The 24976-nt window shown below is 43.9% G+C and overlaps 1 protein-coding gene across 2 annotated transcripts in view; it reads right to left on the bottom strand.

The window, feature by feature from the left end:
- Positions 1–18878, bottom strand: part of PRKAR2A (protein kinase cAMP-dependent type II regulatory subunit alpha) — a 110260-nt gene extending 91382 nt beyond the window's left edge. The window contains exon 1 of one of the 2 annotated variants that reach the window (XM_072786302.1): positions 18386–18878. In XM_072786302.1, the coding sequence (XP_072642403.1) occupies positions 18386–18638 (253 nt within the window). In that variant the 5' untranslated portion in view covers positions 18639–18878. Of the gene's footprint in view, positions 1–2857; positions 2895–18385 lie in introns of those variants that run through there. The other variant, XM_072786303.1, reaches the window with a different exon arrangement.
- Between the last annotated feature and the right edge of the window lie 6098 nt (positions 18879–24976).

Raw genomic sequence — 24976 nt, 5'->3', positions numbered from 1 at the left:
TTTGCTAGAACAAATGAACCCCTGGAAACATGATACTTACAATTTTATAATACAGGACACAAAACACAAAGGCTAAGGTCTGGAAGGGTCCTAAACAGAGTTTTCCATTTCCTCTCCTCATGGAATCAGGGCATGTCACGCTCCTAAGAACAGAAATGTATTCACCAAAAAGGAAGCTCCACCAAGATTTTTTTTTTGGTTCCATTCCATAGGCATGACTGAATCATGGGCCATATGATTAAACTCAATCTCCAGCTCCACGTTTCCCCAGAAGTCAGACTGGCTCAAAATCCCAATCCTCTAATTATATAGTTGGTCTTTCTGGTGACCAGGGACCATTCTGAATTATCTCATTAACATTAACTCAGGTGTGATCCAAAGGACTCATGAATAAGAAAGACCCCCCTATTGCTTGGGAAATTGTAAGAATTGTGGAAGGCACAAAGGCCAGACACATTATTATGCAACAAAAACAAAATTCCAAAAAACAAACAAACAAATTCCCTAACCAACTTACAAAACTAAAGACAAACATAAAAAAATGCATCTAAGACCACTGATGTCCACTCATTTTAGGAGCACTAAATCCTATTCTCACTTATTAGCATTTCAGATATCACTCGTCTACTAGACTACACACTATTTAAAAAAAATTTATGCATTGAGGAGCCTGGGTGGCTCAGATGGTTAAGCATCCACCTCTTGATTTTGGCTCAGGTTATGATCTCAGGGCTGTAAGACTGGATCCTTGGTCAGGCTCCACACTGGGCGTGGAGGCTGCTTAAGATTCTCTCTTTGTTCCTCTCCCTCTACCCCTCCCTCTCACTCAAGCTCTCTCTTCCTCTAAAATAAAAAAAATAATAATAACTTTTTATGCATTAAATTTAACTATACTCCAAAGGCTATCTAGTGATTGCTAGGGAAAAAAACCCTTAACATCACTAAACAGATGGAGCTACTCTTTTGGCAGTTGAAAGATCCATTATTTGAGCATTGGCCAGGTAATGGCAAGACAAATCATCTCCTTCTTAACAATCATGGAGTCACCAAACAAAAAAAATCTCAATAATCTTTTCCAAAAAAGCCATCAAGAACATGGCAAAAATGGGCAGCCTGGGTGGCTCAGCGGGTTTAGTGCTGCCTTCAGCTCAGGGTGTGATCCTGGAAACCCAGGATCGAGTCCCACGTTGGGCTCCCTGCATGGAGCCTGCTTCTCCCTCTGCCTGTGTCTTTACCTCTGTGTGTGTGTGTGTGTGTGTGTGTGTGTGTGTGTCTTTCCTGAATAAATAAATAAAATCTTAAAAAAAATAGAACATGGCAAAAGTATGTCTATTTACTGTATGAAACAAATCCTCCTCTAAACATAATTTTACTTTTCTTTAAAAATATTGGATGTCTCAAAAAACAAAAGTACTTAACTATAACATTGAAAACTGAACAGTAATTCTCTAGCCACTGGTTTAGCCAAAAAAAATCTTTATCCAAATTTCAATATCATCAGTCACTGTCTTCACACACAGTATCTTGTGGGGCATCACATCCTAAAACTGCTGCTGACAAATTCCCAGGCAGGTATCAGGGCTTGGGACTGAGAAAAACTCAAGCCATCTATTTTTAGATCTTAAATTCATTTAAGCAGAACCTCAAATGGAAAATAAATTATACAAGCTAAAAGTTTTAGTTACCAGGTTCTGAACACTCCTGCTTTTTTATTTTTAAAGATTTTATTTATTTATTTGAGAAAAAGTGAGAGCATGAGCAGGGGGCGGGGGGGCGGGGGGGGAGAACCCTCCTCACTGAGCTGGGAGCCAGACACAGGGCTCAACTCCAGGACCATGGATCATGACCTGAGCCAAAGGCAGACGCTCAACTGACTGAGCTACCCAAGTGTCTCACTCCCACCTTTTTAACTCCAAAGAATCATAAACTAAATTTTACATTTAATAGGAAAAATGAGGGGATCCCTGGGTGGCTCAGCGGTTTAGCGCCTGCCTTTGGCCCACGGTGCGATCCTGGAGTCCCGGAATCGAGTCCCACGTCGGGCTCCTTGCATGGAGCCTGCTTCTCCCTCTGCCTGTGTCTCTGCCTCTCTCTCTCTATGTCTATCATGAATAAATAAATAAAATCTTTTTTAAAAATAGGAAAAATGACATGAGAAAAATGTATTGTGAAGATATAATATACAGGAACAGTCCTAACAGACCACCTGTTTCTAGAGACAAGAAATAGCTGTGCCAACACCTATTTCAGTCTGGAGCCAAGTCACCTAAAATTATTACAAAACGACTTAATGAGCCAAATGTTTCCCCTGTTATTTTCCTTCAAGTTGCTTTTTAGTTGAAGAGGAAGCCTTGATCCATTTTTACTAAGGAAACATATAATCTTGAAATAATATCTCATTCTTCAACAGAACTGTAAACTAAGGCTATTTTGTAACCAAGATGATGAAAACAAGCTCTTCATGGTCTCCAGAATGGAGACCAACCTGTCCTTGTCTACAGATTATGCGCTGGTGTCCTCCAATATATTTGGTCCTTCAAATGAGGACATTTCAAAAGCTGCCCATAGGTTACTAAACATGCATTAGCAAAGATCACTTTTTGCATTAATGCTAGAGTAGATAGATCTTTGTGTTCTGTGAATAAGCACCCCCAATTTTTTTTAATAATCATAATTTCTTAGTAAAGGCCACCACACAAAGAGAGCCCACCTTTTCTCTTATATTTGGAAAATTATTTTTTCCACACAACTCATTCTCATAGCTGCTTTCAAAAAGGGCAATAGGGTCCTCAGTTTTACTGTAAAAGCTTGGAAGAAGGAAGGTCACCTATCTTTTAGTTGCACAAGAGCTGGGTACCTGAGGGGCAGTAACGCCACATTCTCATACCCAGGAAGCTGATGAGTGCCCATCCCTGCCCGGAAATATAGGCCCCAGGAGTCTTACCAGAGTCACAGACATGTTTATTATGATGTGATGAAAACAGAACTTATGCTGTCAGTCTCAAAAAGGAGGACTAGGCAGAGGAGAAGCAGTGTGTGAGTCACAGTACTGTGTAACACTTTTCTAACTGGAGACTGTCTTGATCTTTTCTATAATAAAAACAGTGTGAGCAGATCACTGAGGGACATCGTTCTTTTTCTAAAATTGAAAATATGGGGATCCCTGGATGGCTCAGTGGTTTGGCACCTGCCTTTGGCCGAGGGCGCGATCCTGGAGTCCCGGGATCGAGTCCCGTGTTGGGCTCCCGGCACGGAGCCTGCTTCTCCCTCTGCCTGTGTCTCTGCCTCTCTCTCTGTGTCTATCATGAATAAATAAATAAAAATATTTAAAAAATAAAATAAAATTGAAAATATTTTAATAGTAAGTATCAGAAGCAAAGCTGGAAAAAAAGCAGGCAATCTTAAGCACTCTCAAGTTATCTCCACTAAAAAAACTAATCCAAGGATAATTCAATCACTTAATTGTTGATTTTGAGTATCTGGCTCTTTTCTTTCCTTCTTTCTTTTTCTCTTTCTTTCTTTCTTTCTTTCTTTCTTTCTTTCTTTCTTTCTTTATTATTTTAGAGAGAGACAGCAGGACAGGAGAGGCAGGTGGACAGGGAGAGAGAATCTCAAGCAGACTCACACTGAGTGTGGAGCTGATGCAAGGCTCCATCTCATGACCCTGAGATCATGACCTGAGCTGAAACCAAGAGCTGGATGCTTAATCCAATACACCACCCAGGCGCCCCCCTGGCTATTTCTAGAAATGTAAAAGTTAGTGAGTGATTCCCTCATTATCATAATTGCTTCCCAAATATTTTCATCATAATAGTGACCTCTTGTTTTCTTTCATTTTTTTCAGCAGTTAGTAAGTTTATAAGAGAAACAAATGGAAAATTACAACAAACAGTCATCCAGAAATAGCTCATCATCTCTTATCAGATAGGGAAGTTTTGAGACTTGCAAGAGGTTCCAATAAGCTGCCTTTTCATTAATTTCTAGATAAAAGATTTTATAAAAAGAAGTTGAGTTTTTTATTTTATTTTATTATTATTTTTAATTTTCTCCCACTCTTTCTTTTTTTTTTAATTTTTTTATTTATTTATGATAGTCATACAGAGAGAGAGAGAAAGAGGCAGACACAGGCAGAGGGAGAAGCAGGCTCCATGCACCGGGAGCCCGATGTGGGATTCGATCCCGGGTCTCCAGGATCGCGCCCTGGGCCAAAGGCAGGCGCTAAACCGCTGCGCCACCCAGGGATCCCGAAGTTGAGTTTTTTAAAGATTTTATTTATTTATTTGAGAGAGAGAAAGAAAGCACAAGCTGGGGAGAGGGGAAGAGGGAGAAGCAGACTTCCTACTGAGCAGGAAGCCCAATGGGAGGCTTTATCAGGACCCCAGATTATTACCCAAGCCATAGGCAGATGCCCGAGTCACCAGGCACCCTAAGAAGTTAATTTTTTTTAAAAGAACCCTTCCCCAAAAAGGTCTGTGTTATAAAAACCTTTAAACAAATGCATTTGTTTCTTTCTCATGGATCCATGGCATTCAAAGCAGCCAACAGACAGATAAGCTAGAAGAATCAATAACCCACTTCAAAGAGGGTTATTTTCCCTTAGCTTAAACATTTACCTCTGAGATTCAACTCATAAAAGACAAGGCCTTGAAGTGAAACCTTAAATTATCCTTTAAATTAAATAACAGGGAAGGCAAATAACACTCCTTTCCACTCTCTGAATATGAGGTATCCCCACTTTTTCCCTGTTCTAACCCACCCAGCCTTAGGGCCTTAGCTGCTACCTCTCCTCTGGTTTCTCTTCCTCCCTCATGGGCCCACACTAAGGCTGACTGTATCTTAACAAAAACTCTTCCTCACACCTACCTCTCCTTCGATCTATCACTGGGTCCTCTCTTCTTCAAAATGTAGTCCCCATTCCTTATTCATATCCTATAAAGCCACCCTCCCTCACACACACTTTTCCTACCCTACTGCCTCCTGACCTCCTTCACCACAATCCCACTGGGGCCTGTATCCAGTGTAAATGGAGTCTAAGCAGGTTTTTTTTGTTTTTTTGTTTTTGTTTTGTTTTGTTTTGTTTTGTAATGCAAGTGATTACGGACGCATTCATTTCAAAAAGGCATCTACTTTAAGAGGGCTATCTTGAATAAACACATTGCTAGTCACTTGATTAGATAAAGAGCCAGGCTGCCTCCCCTCACTGAGGCTCCTTTGTTTTAGAGATCTTGGTTGATTTTTGATAAATGATTATTTGGGCTGCTTATTTTTTTCTCTTTCCATGTTTTAAATTCCCCCTCTTATATTTTAAATTCACCAATAGAGCGAGCCTCCCCACACCCTAGGCCTCCACCTTCAACTCCAATAAAAGTAGAACCCCAGGCCTGTGTCTTTGTGTTCTCTTGTTCCCTGGCTTGAGCTGCACACTCTCCCCCCACCCTATACAACATTCTCGTTGTGTAGTTCCATGTGTGCTATGTAATTTCCAGGTCCTATAAATAATAAACTTTTATTCTTTGTTTTTTTCTTAAACCTTTATTCTTTCAAAGTTTTTTGATGGTTATTGAAGGGTATCCTGCAATTACAATAAAGAAGCATAGGGCCAGTCTAACCACCATGCCAGGCTGAGACCAGCACACATCATCCTGAGAATTATAGCTGAATGCAACCACTTCAACGCCAGCTTTGGCACTGCCAACCTCTTCACTGCTTCCAACACCACGGACTGACCAGTCCCTTCTGTAGCTCCCATCTCTGTGCTCCCTCTCGCATGTACTCTGTATCAATCTCCAAAATCAGCTCCCCATCATACACTCACTCATTTACTCAACAAGAGCTTCTTAAGTATCCACGATGGGCCAGGTGTAAGCTAAGGACTAGAGACAAAGAAGACAGAAAGCTTCCCATCCTCAAGGAGCATCTATACTACTGAAAGAAAAACAACAAAAAGCAAATGAGAATTCCAGATCATAACAGAGCTCTAATGTAACCACCCAGGGTGCCATAGAACCTCAACAGAGAGACCCACCTTAAGCAGAACAATCTGATAATCTTCTCTGAAGCTGAGTCCTAAAAGAAGAGGAGCCAGCTGGTCAAAGCCAGGGAGAAAGATTCAGGAAGGGCCAGCAGCAATCATCAAATACTCAGGGAGACAGTAAGGTTAGTGTAGAAATAAGCTTAGAAAGTGAGGAGGGGAAGGGCTAGAGAGAGAAGGCAGAAAGATAGGATCCAAATCCGGTAGGATTGTGTAGACCATGGAAGATATGTAGATTTCATTCACTTGCTTTTTTTTTTTTTTTTTTTTTTTTTTAAGATTTTAAGAATTAAAAAAAAAAAAAAGGGATCCCTGGGTGGCGCAGCGGTTTGGCGCCTGCCTTTGGCCCAGGGCGCGATCCTGGAGACCCAGGATCGAATCCCACGTCGGGCTCCCAGTGCATGGAGCCTGCTTCTCCCTCTGCCTATGTCTCTGCCTCTCTCTCTGTGTGTATGACTATCATAAATAAAAAATCTAAAAAATCTAAAAAATCTAAAAAAAAAAAAAAAAAAAAAAAAAGATTTTAAGAATTTTATGTGATGTAATTTGGGTATGTAATGTACATTATGGTAACAACAGTTTACAATATATATATTGTAAATATATAATATATAATATATAATATATATCTGAAAGTTGCTAAAAGAGTAAATCTCAAAAGTTCTCATCATAAGTAAAAAAAAACTTTTAACTATGAGATGATTGATAGATGTAAACTAAACTTACTGTGGTAATCATTCCACAATACATCATGTATTGGGCAGCCCTGGTGGCGCAGCGGTTTAGCGCCGCCTGCAACCTAGGACGTGATCCTGGAGACCCTGGACCTAGTCCCACGTCAGGCTCCCTGCATGGTGCCTGCTTCTCTCTCTGCCTGTGTCTCTGCCTTTCTCTCTCTCTCTCTCTCTCTCTCTCTGTGTGTCTATGAATAAATAAATAATCTTTAAAAAAAATACGTCATGTATCAAATCATTACATTGTATACTTTATTTTATTTTATTTTTTTAAATTTTTATTTATTTATGATAGTCACACAGAGAGAGAGAGAGAGAGGCAGAGACATAGGCAGAGGGAGAAGCAGGCTCCATGCACCGGGAGCCCGACGTGGGATTCGATCCCAGGTCTCCAGGATCACGCCCTAGGCCAAAGGCAGGCGCTAAACCGCTGCGCCACCCAGGGATCCCACATTGTATACTTTAAAGTAATACAATGTTATATATCAAATGAATCTCAATAAAACTGGAGAAGGAAATAAGTTAATGTGAAATTTTAACACAAATTTTTTAACACAAATTTTAACACAAATGTTCACAGTAGCATTATTTGTCACAGTCAAAAAGTTAAAGCAACTCAAAATAGATAATTTGATGAATAGATAAACAGAAGCTAATATATTCCTATAATAGAACAGCACCTGGCCATAAAAGGGAATGAAGCACTGATAGTACAATATGGATAAACCTTGAAAACATCATGCTAAGTAAAAGAAACCAGGAGCAAAAGAACACATGTGATTCCATGTATATGAAATGTCCAGAATAAGAAACTCCATATACAGAAAATAGATTGCTGGTTGCCAGAGAGAGAGGGAGGGATGAGGAGTGACAAAAATGGGTACAGGAAAAAAATAAAAAAAAAAGGGGGGGGGGATCCCTGGGTGGCTCAGTGGTTTAGCGCCTGCCTTTGGCCCAGGGCCTGATCCTTGAGTCCTGGGATCGAGTCCCACGTCAGGTTCTCTGCATGGAGCCTGCTTCTCCTTCTGTCTGTGTCTCTGCCTCTCTCTCGAATAAATAAATAAAATATTTTTTAAAAATGGGTACAGGGGCTCTTTTTGGGGTATTGAAAATGTTTTGGAATTATACAGTGGTGATGACGGCACAACTTTGTGAATGTACTATAAACCACTGAATTGTACACTTTAAAAAAGTAAATTTTATGTGTTGTATCTCAATTACAAAAAGAGAAAGAAAAAACTAAACAGTCTGATCAAACACATGGAATCAAAGCCAGAATATTGGAGGTAAATAATTGGAGGCAATATTTCATAGAGAGAACTTGCTAAAGGATGAATGTAAAGAGTGAGGGAAGAAAAAAGGGTCAGAGATTACTCTCATCCCCACCCTAAGTCTTAAATCTTGGCATTTACCCATACTTTTTAAACCCAGAATGTCATTGGTCCCCAGGATCATGCCCACAGCCTTATTCTCTTCAACCTGGATAGCCTCATCCACTCCCATACCACATCTTCCTTCCACCCTTGATCTGACTCCCAGATCCAGGCCTGTCATTATCACGGCTATTTCTACCTGGCCATCCTGCAAACCTATCAAATTCATGCAATAGATCCAACTCTGTCATCCCCTTAATAAAATTTAAAAATTTAAAAATTTTTTTAAAAAAGGGAAGGGGAGGGGAAGGAAGAGAAGGCAAAGGAAGGGGAGGGGACAGGAGAGGAAGGGGAAGAAGAGAAGAAGGGGAGGAAGAAAGTCTGGTTTTAAAATTTCTTAGTGTGATATTGTGATATAATAAGAAATATATGTTTGGTCTTTGGCCCTGGTTCCTGGCACAGAGTTCATAAAACCCTTGAAATTTCTTTTTTTTTTCCCAAGACTTTATTTATTTATTCACGAGAGACACAGAGAGAGAAGACAGAGACACAGGCAGAGAGAGAAACAGGCTCCATGACATGGGACTCGATCCTGACTCTCCAGGATCACGCCCTGAGCTGAAGGCAGGCACTAAACCGCTGAGCCACCCAGGCTGCCCAAACCCTTGAAGTTTCTTGTGAGGGCTGTCTTGTTATTCATAATAAGCCCCTTTCCACCATACCTAAGCTTATGCTAATAAAGATGGGGGGCTGGTTACCAGAGAAACTAATCAGGTAATTGGAACTTTCAGCCCTTTGAAAGTTCCCTGGAGGGGAAAAGAGCTGGGAATTGAGCTCTTTACCAATGACCAATGATTTAATCAGTTGTGTCTACATAACAGAAGTTCCAGAAAAACTCTACATAAATGGGTTCAGAGCTTCCAGGTTGAACACACTGAGGTGCTTCGAGAGTGGTACACTCAGAGAGGGCATAGAAGCTCTGTGCCCCTTCAACTTATCTTGCCCTATGCATCTCTTCCATTGGTCGTTCCTGAGTTGTACCCTTTATAATAAAATAAGAACAGTAAGTAAAGCACTTTCCTCAGTTGTGTGAGCCATCCTAGCAAATTATCAAACTCCAGGAGGCGGGTGTAGAAACCTCCAATTTACAGATGGTCAGTTGGAAGTATAGGAGGCCAGGGATTTGGGATTAGCCTTTGAAGTAGGGGGGGGCCATCTTGTGGGACTGAGCTAACCAGTGTGGTCTGCACTAACTCCAGGTAGTGTTAGAAGTGCTGTGAGCAGGGGTGCCTGGGTCGCTTAGTTAAACAGCTGCCTTCAGTTCAGGTCATGATCCCAGGATCCTGGGATTGAGCCCCACATTGGGCTCTCTGCTCAGCAGGTAGTCTGTTTCTCTCACTCCCTCTGCTCATGATCTCTCTCTCTCTCAAATAAATAAATAAAGTCTTTGAAAAAAAAAAAAAGTTATGTGAGGGACGCCTGGGTGGCTCAGTGGTTGAGCATCTGCCTTCAGCTCAGAGTGTGATCCTAGGGTCCTGTGATCAAGTCCCACATAGGGCTCTCTGTGGGGAGCCTGCCTCTCCCTCTGCCTGTGTCTCTGCCTCTCTCTGAGTCCCTCATGAATAAATAAATAACATCTTAAAAAAAAAAAAAAGTGCTGTGAGCAGAGGAATGACAGCTTTACTTTACCTAGTATATTTATTAACAGCATTATCCAACTAGTATTCCAGGTATAATACCAAGATCACCCCAGGTGGAGTGTGAGGAGTAAACTCTGACTTTCCTCTCTCCTGCACCTTTCAAAGGCAAGGAGTCAATAATTCTTATCAACTCAACCAAAATAAGTATCTCATGTATACAACCCTACATTGAATGTGAGCAGACATTAGATAAAGGTTCAACCTTCCCAAAATGAATAAAATTGAAATTAAAACATTGAGAAATTTTCCAAAAACTAGTACTTTTTCTTTTTTTTAATAAGTTTTTTTTTTCTTAATTTATTTATTCAGAGAGAGAGAGAGAGACTGAGAGGCAGAGACACAGGCAGAGGGAGAAGCGGGCTCCATGCAGGGAGCCTGACGCGGGACTCGATCCTGGGTCTCCAGGATCAGACCCCAGGCTGCAGGCGGCACTAAACCGCTGCGCCACCAGGGGTGCCCCCAAAACTAGTACTTTTTAAAGAATTTTAATACCTTGTGCTTTCAAATGTACAAATTTGGTATTCACATATGTTGCTGGTGACTGTGTATACTGATTAGCACAATCCTTCTGAAAAGTATATGACTATATAGTCATATTAAATAACAAAAAAAAGTACATTTTGACCTAGTAATTCTATTTCTAAAAATATATTCCAAGAGAATAAGCTAATTTTTTTTTAAAAGCCTTGTGTACTCTTTGAGGAAGACATAGTCACAGCTGCAGTGGAGCTTGGGGTGCCAGCTCCTACTCTTGACTCACTGCTATTGGCTCTCTCCGAGGAACAAATTCTGTCAGGGAGTTGAACTGCATCCATGGCTCTTAAATATAACAGAAAATCATGCCTGGAACCAGAGGTGGCAATTCACCAAACTAGAATTACCCTAACTGGCCTTAACATAAAAGTAAAGGAAGAGAATCTCAAAATGGAAGGACTAGTTCAGGTACCTAACAAGACTCTGAGAACCACTACCTAGAAAACCCCTTGAGGTGCCTGGGTGGCTCAGTCGGTTATGTCCAAGTCTTGACTTGGACTCAGGTCATGACCTCAGGGTTGTGAGATCAAGCCCCATGTTGGGCTCTACAATGGGTGTAGAGCTTGCTTAAAATTTTCTCTCTCCCTCTGCCTCTACCCCTACCCACCCCCCAAAAAACAAACAAACTCCTTTTGGTGAAGGTACTAAGACTTGGGATCTTTTTCAGACAAAATTCACAAGCAACTCACTGACTTGCACAGTTCTGAGATTGCTGAACAAATTACTTCTATCAGCATTGAGCCAGGAATCGAGGTTGAAGTCACCACTTGGAGATACTTCAATTAACGACTTTAAAAAAAAAGATTTATTTATTTATTCATGAGAGACACACACAGAGGGAGGCAGAGACATAGGGAGAGGAAGAAGCAGGCTCTTTGCAAGAACTGGATGCAGGACTCGATCCCAGATCCCAGGATCATGACCTGAGCCAAAGGCAGCCACCCAACCGCTGAGCCACCCAGGTGTCCCTAAATTAACTACTTTCATATATTATCAATCGTTGGGGTGCCTGGGTGGATCAATCAGCTAAGTGTCTGCCTTCCACTCACATCATGATCCCTGGGTTCTAGGTCCCTGGGTTCTGGGTCGGGTACCCTGCTCATCAAGGAGCCTACTTCCCTCTCTCCCTCTGCAGCTCTCACTACTTGTGTTCTCTCACTTGCTCTCTTGCTCTCTCTCTCTCAAATAAAAAAATAAAATCTTAAGAAGAAAATAAAAAATAATCAATTGTTTTCTTAAAAGCCCACATACATAAAAAAGTTCATACAAGCAAACATCTGGAAACAACCTAAAAGGAAAATGAGTATAATATATTCACTTGAGGGGCACCTGGGTGGCTCAGTGGTTGAGCATCTGCCTTTGGCTCAGGGTGTGATCCCGGAATCCTGGGATCGAGTCCCACATCAGGCTCCTCACAGGGAGCCTGCTTCTGCTTCTGCCTCTGCCTATGTCTCTTCCTCTGTGTGTCTCTCATGAATAAATATATAAAGCTTTTATAAATAAATATATATATACACACATATACACTCACTTGATTTACAAAATGCAGCAAAAATTCATGACAACAAAATACCAGCAAACCACATCCAGCAACATATTAAAAGGATTATACCTTACACCATGACTGAGTGGGATTTATCCCGAGAATGCAAGAGTGGTTCAACATGCAAAAATCAATTGGTATAATATGCCACATTAAAAGAATGAAGGAAAAAAAAAAAAAGAATGAAGGGAAAAAGTCACATGATCATTTCAATTGATGCACAAAAAGCATCTGACAAAATCCAACACCCTTTCATGATAAGATCACTCAACAACCAGGAATTAAAGGGAATTTCCTCAGGGCACATGGGTGGCTCAATCAGTTAAAAGTCTGTGCCTTCAGCTCAGGATCTCAGGGTCCTAGGATGGAGCTTCACGTCCAGCTCCCTACTCAGTGGGGAGTATCTGCTTCTCCTTCTACCTCTTTCCACCCTGCTTGTGCTCACTTGCTCTCTCTCTCTTGCTCTCTCAAATAAATAAAAAATTTTAAAATATTTCTTAAAAGGGAATTTCCTCAACATAGTGAAGAGAATTTTTTAAAAAACCCACAAATAACATCTTACTCAACAATAAATGACTGAAAACTTTCCCCCCAGATCAGGAAGAAGACAAGGATACACACTTTATTCTTTTTGAAGATTTTATTAATTTGTGAGAGAGAGAAGGAGAGTGCGCACAGGCAAGTATGCACGCATAAGTGAGGGAGAGGGAAAGGGAGAAGCAGACTTCCTGCTGAGCAGGGAGCCAGACATGAGGCTCCATCCCAGGACCCCAGGATTAATACCTGAGCTGCAAGTAGACATTTAACCAACTGAGCCATCCAGGTGCCCCAAGGATGCCCACTTGAGTCATCTCTATTCAGCATAGTACTGAAAGTCCTAGTCACAGCAATTAGGCAAGAGAGACAAATAAAAAGCAGATTGAAAAGGAACAAATAAAACTATTCAGATTATTTTAAAGAATCCACAGGTTGCAGGGCATAAGATCAACACACAAAAATTAGTTGTAGCCGTATAAGTTCACAAACACTCTGATGATAACATTAAGAAAACAGGCTTTCTTACAGAAATGAAAAAACTGATCACAAAATTCATATTGACTCTTGATCTTGCGGTTGTGAGTTCAAGCCCCATGTTGGGCCTAGAGCTTACTTTAAAAAAGAAAAAAAGATGGGGGGAAGGGATAACCAGGTGATTGGCATTCAGAAGGGCACATGATATGATGAGCACTGGGTGTTATACACAATTGATGAATTATTGAAAACTATATCTGAAACTAATGATGTGCTGGTAAATGAATTTATCTTTAAGATTTTATTTATTCATGAGAGATACACAGAGGCAGAAACACAGGCAGAGGGAGAAGCAGGGACCTCACAAGGAGCCCAATGTGGTATTTGATCCCGGGACCAGGACCATGCCCTGAGCCAAAGGCAGACGCCCAACCACTGAACCACTCAGGTGCCAATATGAATTTAAATAAAAAATTAGATTTAATTTTAAAAAGAAAGAAAACAAAGTGGTTATAAATGCCACTGAAGGGGCAGCCCGGGTGGCTCAGAGGTTTAGCGCCGCCTTTGGCCCAGGGTGTGATCCTGGAGACCCGGGATTGAGTCCCACATAGGACTCCCTGCATAGAGGGAGGAGGATGACACATCCTCCTCCCTCTGGCTGTGTCTCTGCTTCTCTCTTTCCCTGTGTTTCTCATGAATGAATAAATAAAATCTTAAAAAAAAAAAAAAAGCCAGTAAATTGTATACTTGAAATGGTTAAAATGGGGGACACCTGGCTGGCTCAGTTGGTGGAGCATGCAACTCTTGATCTCAGGGTTGTAAAATCTGAGCCCCTCACTGGGGATAGAAATTACTTAAAAAATAATAAAAATAATAATAATAAGAAGAAATTACTTAAAAATAAAATATTTTAAAAAATAAGGTTAAAATGGTAAATTTTACATTATGTATATTTTACCACAATTTAAAAAGGGGGGTGGTGGCAGAAAGGTGATTCTGATGATTGTGTAGAGAATGGATGGGGTGGAGGAGAGATAAGTGGGAGGCCTATAGATGCTCAGCTGCATATGGCTGAGAAGCAATAAAAGTCAATCCCAAGACAGGGACAGTGGGGAAGGACAAGATAAGAGAGCCCAGAGAATAAAATGAGAGAGTGAGACAGAGAAAGACTGATTCCTAGGTTTATTGCTTAAAAAATTAGAGGAAATAGCAGTGAAACAAAAAATTAATTACATCCATTTTAGGCATAGGAGTTTGAGAGATGAATGAGAGATGACCAGCTAGCAAAATGAGCATGAACAGGCATGTGTATCAGCAGAGAATACTGAAGCTATAATTTTGATTATGAAAGTCCTCGTTCAAGGCAGTAAAAATGCTCAGGAAGAGAGTTGCTCACTAAAGCAGAAATGGTAACAAACTAAATTCTGGAGATCATGAACTATCATTTAAAGGGCAGAGAAGAGGCCAAGTAGTGGATGGAGAGCCAGGGGAATGAAGACACAAATGCCAAGAGGGAGAGGAACTTCAGGAGAAGGTGATTCAAACAGTGTCCAAATCCTGCTAAGAGATCCAGATATGCAGAGATATTTATTAAAAATCTTCAGGAATATTATTATTAAGCAATTTCAAAAAAGTTCTGCTAGTGTTGTTTGCACCAACTCCTGTGTTAAGAGGTATACACTGTGCAGTAAAAAATGCTAGGGAAAATTCCTAAAGAATCCACCAGGGACACCTGGGTGGCTCAGCAGTTGAGTGTCTGCCTTTGACTCAGGTCATGGTCCCAGAGTCCTGGGATCAAGTCCTGCATCAGGCTCCTCGCAGAGTCTGCTTCTCCCTCTGCCTATGTTTCTGCCCCTCTCTCTGTGTCTCTCATGAATAAATAAATAAAATCCTTAAAAAAAAAAAAAAAAGAGTCAGATGCTTAACTAACTGAGCCAGCTAGGTGCCCCTAGAACCCTTAACACACTGCTGGTTAGAATGTGAAATGGTGTAGCCACTTTTGGAAAACAATCTGGCAATTCTTCAAAAGGTTAAACACAGAGGTTAAGGTTAACCACATGGCCAAACAATTCTACTCCCGGGTATATATACCAAAGAGAAATGAAAACATGTCCACATGAAAACTTGTATACATGAATATTCATAGCAACATTACTCATAATAGCTAAAAAGTAAAAACAACCTAAATGCCCATCAACTAATGACTGGATAAACAAAATCTGGTACAGCCATACAACAGAATAGTATTCAGCAATAAAAAGAAGAAACATATTAATAATATATGCTATAATATTGATGAACTTTGAAAACATGCTAACCAAAAGAAGCCAGGAGCAAAAGACCATATACTCTATGATTCTGTTTATATGAATTGTGCACAACAGGCAAATCCATAGACAGAAAACACATTAGAGGGGAGTGGAGGTGTTGGCATTGATGGCTAGTGTATGAGGTCTTTTTGGAGTGATGAAAATTGATTGTTCTAAAACTGTGGTGATGGCTGCACATATTTGTGAATAAAACCACTGAATTATAAACTCTAAATGGGTGAGTAACATAGTACTTGAATATATATACACATATGTGTGTGTGTGTGCGTGTGTGTATATATATATGTATATATATACATATATATATATGTATATATATAACCAAGTAAATATACACACCGGGAGACCCACAAGTGTAAGTGTTTTATGGTTAAGTACAGAGTAAATCAGTCTGGATGTTGTCAATTTATTGTTCTCATGAGGATGCCGTTATAGTAACTTATTAATAAGTCTGAAGTCTTCAGGCTTTCCCAAGAGTTAAATACTCATTACAATATTTCATAGTTGGTGTGCTGTCTGACATCAAAACACTGTTATTAGAACAAACCAATGACAGCTAATAACTTTTTTGTGTTTCAAATAGCATACAACTTTATAAACTGAACCGATGGTTAGCCATACTAAAGAAAATCTCCTTTGCTATACACAGATCCAACTCTACATATGCTAGTTCTTATTTTAGGTACTGTGGGCTTATTACCTTAATGTTCCTAATCACTGGATATGTAATGTATTTCTTTTCTGGTCTTTTTAAAAATTGTGATAAAATATACTTAACAAAAAACCTGCCACTTTAACCATTTAAGTGTACAACTCATGGCATTAAGTACATCCACAGTGTTGTGCAACCATCACTCCTATTCAATTTCAGAACTTTTTTATCATCCCAAACAGAAACTCTATACCCATTAAACAGTAACATCTCATCACCAACTCCAGTTAACCTCTATCCTACTTTCCATCTCTATGAATTTACCTATTCTGGATACCTCATATAAGCAGAATCAGAGAATATTTGTGTTTTGGTGTCTGGCATATTGCACTAGCATAATGTGTTTGTGGCTCATCCATGTTGTAGCATATATTAAAATTTCATTTCTTTTAAAGGATGAATTATTTCATAGAACGTATATGCCACAATTTAACCATTATCTGCTAGTGGGATACGGGTTGTTTCTACCTTTTGGCTATTATGAATAATGCTGCAATGAACACCTGCATATAACTCTATGTTTGACTCTCTGCTTTCAATTCTTTGGGATATACACATAGCAGTGAAATCGCTTGATCATATGGTAATTCTATGTTTAACTTTTTGAGGAACCACCAAACTGTTTTTCCACAGCAGCTAGACCATTTTACATTCCCACCAGCAATGAACAAAGGCTCCCAGTTCTCTACATTCTCACCAACACTTGCAATTTGTTTCTCGTTAATAGGCATCCTCATGGGTGTGAAGTGGTATCTCACTGTGCGCAATGTATTTTTAGTCTATTATCTGTAAATAGAAGTTCACCTTGTGTTGATTTCTATAATTATACGTAGCACAGCCACATTAGAGATATAAACAACAAATATTTACATGCCAATAAAATAAAGCACAGGGTTACAAAGATTTAAATCAACTCAATTTTGAAAACTAAAGATACTAAAGATGACAAAGAACGCGGACACAACACAAAACCTGTAAACTCCATTTTACTCATCTGGAACTAATTTCTAAAATACTAATCTGTGTACATAAAAATTTTACAAAGCAGGTTACAGCTTTGCTTTTTATGGCTATGACAGTGAAACGAATGTAGGAGTCCCTCCCGAAATAAAACTTTTAAAGGCATTTATCCCTGGGAGATCATTGTCACTGTCCCCATTTTAAGATAAGTGTATCTGAAATCAAATAGGTTTAATCAATTGGCTTAGCCGGAAATTAAATCTGTGGAAGAGATTTGGGAAATAACGATTTGGTTCTAGGCTTAAGGTGAAATCTCGTAGTTTAACATGTAAAAAGTCAAAGAAACACTGAAGAACCATTTCTACTCTTAATAGTAAATAAACTATGGGAAGGTGTCCACAACACTGAAGCTTACAAATTCCAACAGCAATGACCAATAATTAACTCCTTGCTGGTGTGACCTGAATGTGGATTCAACTCAGAACTACTCTGGTTTTTTTTTTTTTTTCCAGCATACTCTAATAACACTAAGCCTCTAACTACGTCTCTGTTTTCCTCCTTAAATTTCGGAGATTCAAATGTAGGGTAATTCTATTGTTAAATTGACAAAGCCTATGTTGAAGCAACCAAGGAAAATGGAATTGGTTTTTGACAACCTTGCTTAAATCTGATGTAAAAAGTGTTAACTTGTCTTTCTCCCTGCACCCTAAACAGGATAAACTACGGGTCAAACAAGTTACTGTTTACCCTCACCAAATTTGACCCAATCGTTTTAGCGAAGCTGAAATACATATATTTTAAGAAATTCTAAAAAATACTAAGAATATTTTAAGAAATCCAGTTATGCAGAGGTGAAATGACTGATTGGGATCTGCTTTAAAATACTTCAGCAAGGCAAAGGAAAAAAAGGAGAGATGAAACATTTGTGCCGGATAAACTGTTGAATGTGGATGATGGCATCGGGAGGGGTGCAGTTCACCTTCTCTCTCTCTCTCTCTCTCTACTTTTGCCTATGCTTAAAGTTTTCGCCACAACTTTCCACGAAATGAACGATTCCCAAACAAAGTTACCGTCCTGGTTATTAAAGACGAGCCGGTGGATGTGAGCGTCCTTGTCTTCGGAACCGAACCGAGCGAAGGGTCCCCAGCAGAAGCGAGGCCGACGTGGGCTCCGCGCCACCACGCGGGCCGAAGGCGCGCACGTTTTCTCCCAGGCTCAATCTGACAACTCCCTCGGTGCGCTCCAGGGCTCGGAGGGCCGCCGAGCTCAGCGGGGAGGCGGCGCACGCGGGGCTCACGCCTGCGGCTCGGGGAAGCCCGACAAACTCCGCCAGAGAGCTCCAAGGTCCCGGCCCCGTGTGGTCGGCCCCCGCAGCCCCTCCAGACCCCTGGAGACCCCTGCACCGCCCCCCGCCCCCCGCCCCCCCACCGCGAACGTCGACCCAGCCCGCCGCCTACCATCCAGGTCCTCGTCGTCCTCCGACTCGCTGTCCGCCTTGGCGTCGGCGACCAGGCCAGGGCTGGGCTCCAGCCCCTGGGAGCCGGAAGGAGGGGCGGCGGGCGGGCTGGAGGCTTGCAGGCGGGCCTCGCGCAGGCGGGTGAAGTAGTCCACCGCGAAGTCGACCAGGTCGGGCGGCTGCTGCCGCAGCACCTCAACCGTGTAGCCCTGCAGCAGCTCCGTGAGCCCCGGCGGGATCTGGATGTGGCTCATGCCGGCGACAGCCGCGAGGACAGGCGGGTCCCGGCCGCCGGCGGCCACTGCCTCCGCGCTCCCTCACGCCGGCCTTTCGCGCGGCGCCCGCGAGGTCTCCTCCCGCGCGACCCGGCTCTGGCCTTCCTCGTGCCGCGCCGCCCTTCCGCCGGGTGTGCGTTTCCGGGCCGCACGACACTAAGCTACTACGGCCGGCCTGGTGCCGCCGCCGCTGTCACTGGGCAGCCGCCGCCGCCGCCGCCGCCGCCGCCGCCGCCGCCGCGGAGACCGACCAGCGGGCAGGCGGGACGGGCGGGGCAGGAGCCCGGGTTGTGACGCACGCGACCGCGGGCGTGCGCGCTCCCGCCGACCGCCGGCCCCCAGTGCGCGTGCGCCACCGGGCCGCCCGCAGGCCCCGTGCAGTCCCGGGTCGAGTCGTGGAGTGAGTGCTTTCCCCGCTAAAGGGAGTCGTCAGAGCTTCCCACCTAGTCCCAAAAACCTTTCACTTGTTTCGATTTCAATACTCGCTAAGAGCCACCTGTTTGCCAGCACTGGGTAGGCTCCAGGGACACAGCCTAGAGCCAGATAGCCAGACGCCTGGCACACACATTGCAACCTCAGTGCGGTTCTGGCTGCGGTGGAGAGCGAGAGGGCCCACTTAAGGGGGTGACATTCAGGCTGACTCCGAGGCCTGGACAGGACGCTACTACAGGAAAATCTTGAGGAAAGCCATCTGACCATAGAGGACAGCAAGAGCAGAGGCTCACGGGGTGGAATGGTGGCAGAACAATAGGACCCTCAGAAGTCTGGCAGGGGGCCTGTGATATGTCAAACGGGTTAGGCCTGGTAGATAGTAGGAGTTTCAATGATGTAGCAATTTGGGAGCCACAGGCAGAGAAAGAAGCCTGGAAGAGTCACTGGGCCAAACAGTGACCCAGCCCGCCGCCTACCATCCAGGTCCTCGTCGTCCTCCGACTCGCTGTCCGCCTTGGCGTCGGCGACCAGGCCAGGGCTGGGCTCCAGCCCCTGGGAGCCGGAAGGAGGGGCGGCGGGCGGGCTGGAGGCTTGCAGGCGGGCCTCGCACGGGCGGGTGAAGTAGTCCACCGCGAAGTCGACCAGGTCGGGCAGCTGCTGCCGCAGCACCTCAACCGTGTAGCCCTGCAGCAGCTCTGTGAGCCCCGGCGGGATCTGGATGTGGCTCATGCCGGCGACAGCCGCGAGGACAGGCGTCCCAAACCGTCCCAAATGCCTTGGAGGTTCCCGAGAAACTGGTATAAGGCCCAGAGCAGAAACCACCTGTGAGTCTGTTCCTGCTTTTGAGCACTCCCACCAGGATTCTGCACACCTCTTCTCTTCCCACACTCCACCCTGGGCCCACTGTTTGGTGGAGGTGAGCAGACCACAAGGCACTGTTATCCTTTACCGCTACGGAGTGGGCATAGGTGAATTGGAGAGGCTAGACCATTTCCCAAGTTGTTCCCTTCACCTAGACCAGATCAGAAGGGAATAGAAAAAGGCGATTGTCCTGAGTCAGAGTGCTGGTGAAAGGCCCAGTGGGCATAGGACAGAACCCGACCTCTCCTTGCTGGGCCCAGACAGAAGTGGCGAGCTGTAGGCTCGGGAACCTCCAAGGCATTTGGGACGGTTAAGCTCCACCTGGTAATTACCCACTATTAATTAAAATCAGCACTAAGACCTCTCATATTGGTTTGGCACACACCCAGGAGTTCAGTGCTGCTGGGAGCTTAGTTTCTGGAAACAGGAGCAACCAAACACCACTGGTACAGAAACCATCCATGCTCTAGGCCAGACACTGTGATTTCAAACAGCAGTGTCTCCCTGGACAAGTGCCTTGACCTCTGGGAGGAGTCATGCACAATTTACTTTGTGAGAGGAAGGACAGTGTCCCTTGATTCCTGCTGGGTCCTTACTATACATTCTTGGGGAAGGTTTACTGAATGAATAAATGAATGCTTCCACACAGGAAGCAGAGTCAGTGAAACTGCTCTCCTGACCCCTGTCTCAGGATTGAGTCCTTTTCTTTAAAGCTGTGTTTCTGGACACCTGGATGGCTCAGTGGTTAAGCATCTGCCATTGGCTCAGGTCATGATCCCTAGGTCCTGGGATTGAGTCCCACATTGGGCTCCCCACAGGGAGCTTGCTTCTTCCTCTGCCTGTGTCTCTGCCTCTCTGCTGAGCCACCCAGGGATCCCCGAATAAATAAAACTTTAAAAAAATAAAGCTGCATTTTTTTAAATCTCAGCCTATGAACACTTCACTGAGATGGGCAGTAAGAGGCTAACAGGGCAGGGTTCGTCAACTCTCCTCTGCTCTTCAGTAGATCGACCCTTCCAAGTGTTCCAGGAGTCAGCCCATACTCAGAAAACCTGCATGTCACTCCCACTGCACCACCATACCTGCTTCAAATAATCCTACAAACCGACCCTTTGGAAAGGCAAATTCACAACTCCACTCCCTAGTTTGCTCATTCTTCAGATTTTATATGTTTTAAAGGGGGACAGGTGCCTGTACAGTTAGGACTCTGACCTCAATCACAAAATAAGATAGAGGAAGGTGGGAAGCCCCAGTGGCTCAGCAGTTTAGAACCGCATGAAGCCCAGGGTGTGATCCTGGAGACCCGGGATTGAGTCCCGTATTGGGCTCCCTGCGTGGAACCTGCTTCTCCCTCTCTCTGCCTGTGTCTCTACCTCTCTCTCTCTCTCTCTGTGTCTCTCTCATGGGTGAAAAAATAAAATCTTAAAAAAAAAAAAAAAAAAAAGATAGGGCAGCCCCGGTGGCTCAGCGGTTTGGCGCTGCCTTCGGCCCAGGGTGTGATCCTGGAGACCCAGGATTGAGTCCCATGTCAGGCTCCCTGCATGGAGACTGCCTCTCCCTCTGCCTCTCTCTCTCTCTCTCTCTCTTCCCCTGTATCTAATAAATAAATAAAAATCTTAAAAAAAAAAAAAAAGATAAAGACTACTCCAGGGCTGATGACAGAGCTGGGTGTGGGTAGGTTCTCCCAGTCACTCTAAGGAACCTCCATCAGCCTCTGCCAGGAGTAGGCTGGTTTGCTATCAATTGCTTGATAGCTTGGCCATCCATCCATCGAGCAAACATGACATTCAAAGGGCATCTTTGGACATGGAGGAAATGAGAGCCACAGAAATCACGAACCCCATAGCTATTCCTTACCTGTTTCCACAGACCAGCCTAAAATAAAATTGTCCAGGCCCTATGTGGCTCCCTTCCCTAGCATCTGGTCCAAGAGTAAGGATCCATCTCTGCCCCTTCTGGGATGCCCTTCTGTTGCAAGTGGAGTCCCAAGGGCCTTCATGAATGCCCAGTTGAGCTGGCCAAAGAAGAGTGCCTTAGAGCAAAAGAGAAATACCAGGGCCCTGAATCCTGCCTCTTCTACCCTTACCCTCCCGACTGCCTTCATTCAAGCCTGTCCAACTACACCACTGGAGGTTACCATGGCAACCAAACCCACAGGCAGCAGGTAACCAGGAAATAGCTGCCAACAGTGATGGTGGGTGAAAAAGCCAAAAGCAGAGACCCTGAAAAGCCAGAGAAATATAGAGACTGTGGCAGAGAAGAGGAGGTCCCAGAGCACTGACAGGTGCTCAACTCCAAGCCAGGCCTAGGAGTCACTACCCAGCAGGCAGTCAAATCTTGTACAGACTGCCACATCACCAACCACAGGCATACATAAACACAATGGGGCCAATTCTCAATTCTCAATTCTCTTTTTTCTCTTTCCAGGAAGAAAGGAACCACTCAAATTCCCGACTCCTCTGGCAGCCTGTTCTTGGCCCAGATTTCCCAATTTATACACACCTTCTGCCCTCTGATACCCTCTGCTTACTGGGGGTGGGGGAGTGGACTTAGCCCCAGCAGCAATACCTCTCTCCTCTGCCCAAAGGGTATCTCTAAGCCACTCCAATCGCCTACCTTCTCCTGGAACCTGTTAGTCATCTGACCACCCCACGTGCCGGCCCCTCTGGTCCAGTCTTCCCAGCTCATTTAGTATCTACCATTATCAGTTTCCGTTTTGCCTTAGAAGTGTTTATGAGCCTCTTGGACAGGAAGGCTTGGGGAAGTAGGCTATGTTTTCTCTGTCATCACCCAAGCTGTCCTTCAGCCTCTATTATAGAGCTGTCCTTCAGCTTCCCTCATGTGGCTACTGCCTTTGGTCTAGGAAGACTGCTCTATTTTAACAAGCATCTATGACCCAGGGAGCAGTTAATTCCCAGACCACCTGTTTCTGCACCTGTGAACCACCCCTCCCAGAACACTGTGTCCCAAGAAAGTGTCAGATTCTTCAGTGGACCTTGGGTCTGCCTGGCAGACCCCTCAAGGCAAGGACAGAACCTGGGAAGCAAGGGAGAGCCTGGCTGGAGAGCCACAGGCTTATATGCTCACTAGAGCAGAGAAAGCAGAAGAGAGTGCTGAGGGAATACCTGACCCTGGGGCTCTCCCAGAGCTTGTTGGGACTCTGTGTGGTACCTGTGAGGCCAGTTGCCGGGCTTTGACCCTGTAGTACGTACAGGCCTCCTGGAGCTTGGGTCAAGCAGCCCCAGGACAGCCTCTGATAGCATCATGAACCTTTCTTCAGGCCTATGGACACCCAGACATCACTCTATTTTCTGCACACTATTATCAATCTGTCAGTGATCTTGGCAGATCAGCTTACCCTGTCTGAGAGTTGGCTATCACATCTGAAAGTGGGGGTGAAAACCCCTGCCCACTATATATTGAGTTTTATGGGAATAAAGAAATAAGACAGAACCCATGGAAAGGTTAGAAAAGCCATAGGGGATTCCAGCCTCAAAAAAACTGTAGGGAGGGGATCCCTGGGTGGCTCAGCGGTTTAGCCCCTCCCTTTGGCCCAGGATGTGATCCTGGAGTCCCGGGATCAAGTCCCACATTGGGCTCCCTGCATGGAGCCTGCTTCTCCCTTTGCCTATGTTTCTGTGTCTCTGTGTGTATGTGTGTCTCTCATGAATAAATAAATAAAATCTTAAAAAAAAAAAAGAACTGTAGGGAAAGAACTGTGGGTGGAGATGTTACAACCTTTTAGCAGAAATGGCACTGAAGCTTCTAATAGGCTTGTTGCAATATCCCACTGTTTGCCCCTCACCTTTGACCCAGTTATACTCTCCTTTGTGCCTGGGTGAGGCCTTATCACTGGCTGGTTGTTTTAACACTTGCTGTCTGGCTTCTGCTTAATGCTGTCCGTGACAGAGAAGTTGCTGAGGAGGGCCCTGGTCTTTCCCTACACCCTTACCCCCACCAGGGAGAAAAGAGATCTATCAGGAACAGGTGGCATTTCAAAGTGCATCATAAAAAGGAAGTGCCAGCCAGGAGGGAGTTCCTCACCATCTGCTCTGCTCCCTTCACAGATATGTCTTCCAGGGCTTCTCTATTTGATTTAGCACCTATTGAACAACCAAAGGAATAGAAATATCTACTACCACTAACACCAAGGAACCCATACATTCCATTTTAAAATGGAAGCTGTTTCAAAGGGCAAATTATCCAGAAGCATGGACTGTGAAAGTCATCCTGAGCCATGGGAATGGCTGTCATTTGGCTGGAATGCAAATGCACTTCACAGGGGCTTCCAGGCAAAGGCTGAGGTTGTAGGACTGTCTCAGAGACAGGGTGCTGCCAAGAAGAGCTTCAAGAAACATGCATGTGGCCTTCTCCAAACCAGTGAGAGATTAAATCCTCAGCATGAGGGGGCAGGCATAACACTGAATTAATCTTCCTAACAGAGGGCACAAAATTTTCATCTCTAAACAATGTTTTTATTTTATTGTTATTTTTTTATCATAATTCCTATCTGGTCATCCAAAAATATCTTCCCAGGAATAAAGTATCCTTCCTTAAACCCCCAAATCTTCAGCTTCCTGTCAGACTGGCCACACCCACATCCACATGGGAGTGGGTCCCTGTCCCCTCACCCCTTTATACAAAGTGTGGCTCTAAAGCCAAAGTCCAAGTGTCTCTGCACAGCTGCAGCAACGTGAGAAGCACCAGCAAAAGTAACTGTGACTGCCAGTTGGGACAATGCCAGAAAAGCCCAGCTTCAGGAGCCTCACCACCTACCAGATAAGGACAAATTAACTTGTCTCCCTTACCTCCCCTGGATGCACCTGGGCATCATCGATAGCCTAATTATTAGCAAAGCCCTGCTGGTGACATCAGATCACAGTGACCCCAAAACCCATATGAAATGTCAAGATTGGGACGCCTTTGTGGCTCAGCAGTTGAGTGTCTGCCTTCAGCTCAGGGCTTGATCCCGGAATCCCGGAATCGAGTCCCACGTTGGGCTTCCTGCATGGAGTCTGCTTCTC

Source organism: Canis lupus, chromosome 19, assembly GCF_048164855.1.
Source record: "Canis lupus baileyi chromosome 19, mCanLup2.hap1, whole genome shotgun sequence".
Taxonomy (NCBI): domain Eukaryota; kingdom Metazoa; phylum Chordata; class Mammalia; order Carnivora; family Canidae; genus Canis; species Canis lupus.
This window is presented reverse-complemented; position numbering and strand designations above follow the sequence as displayed.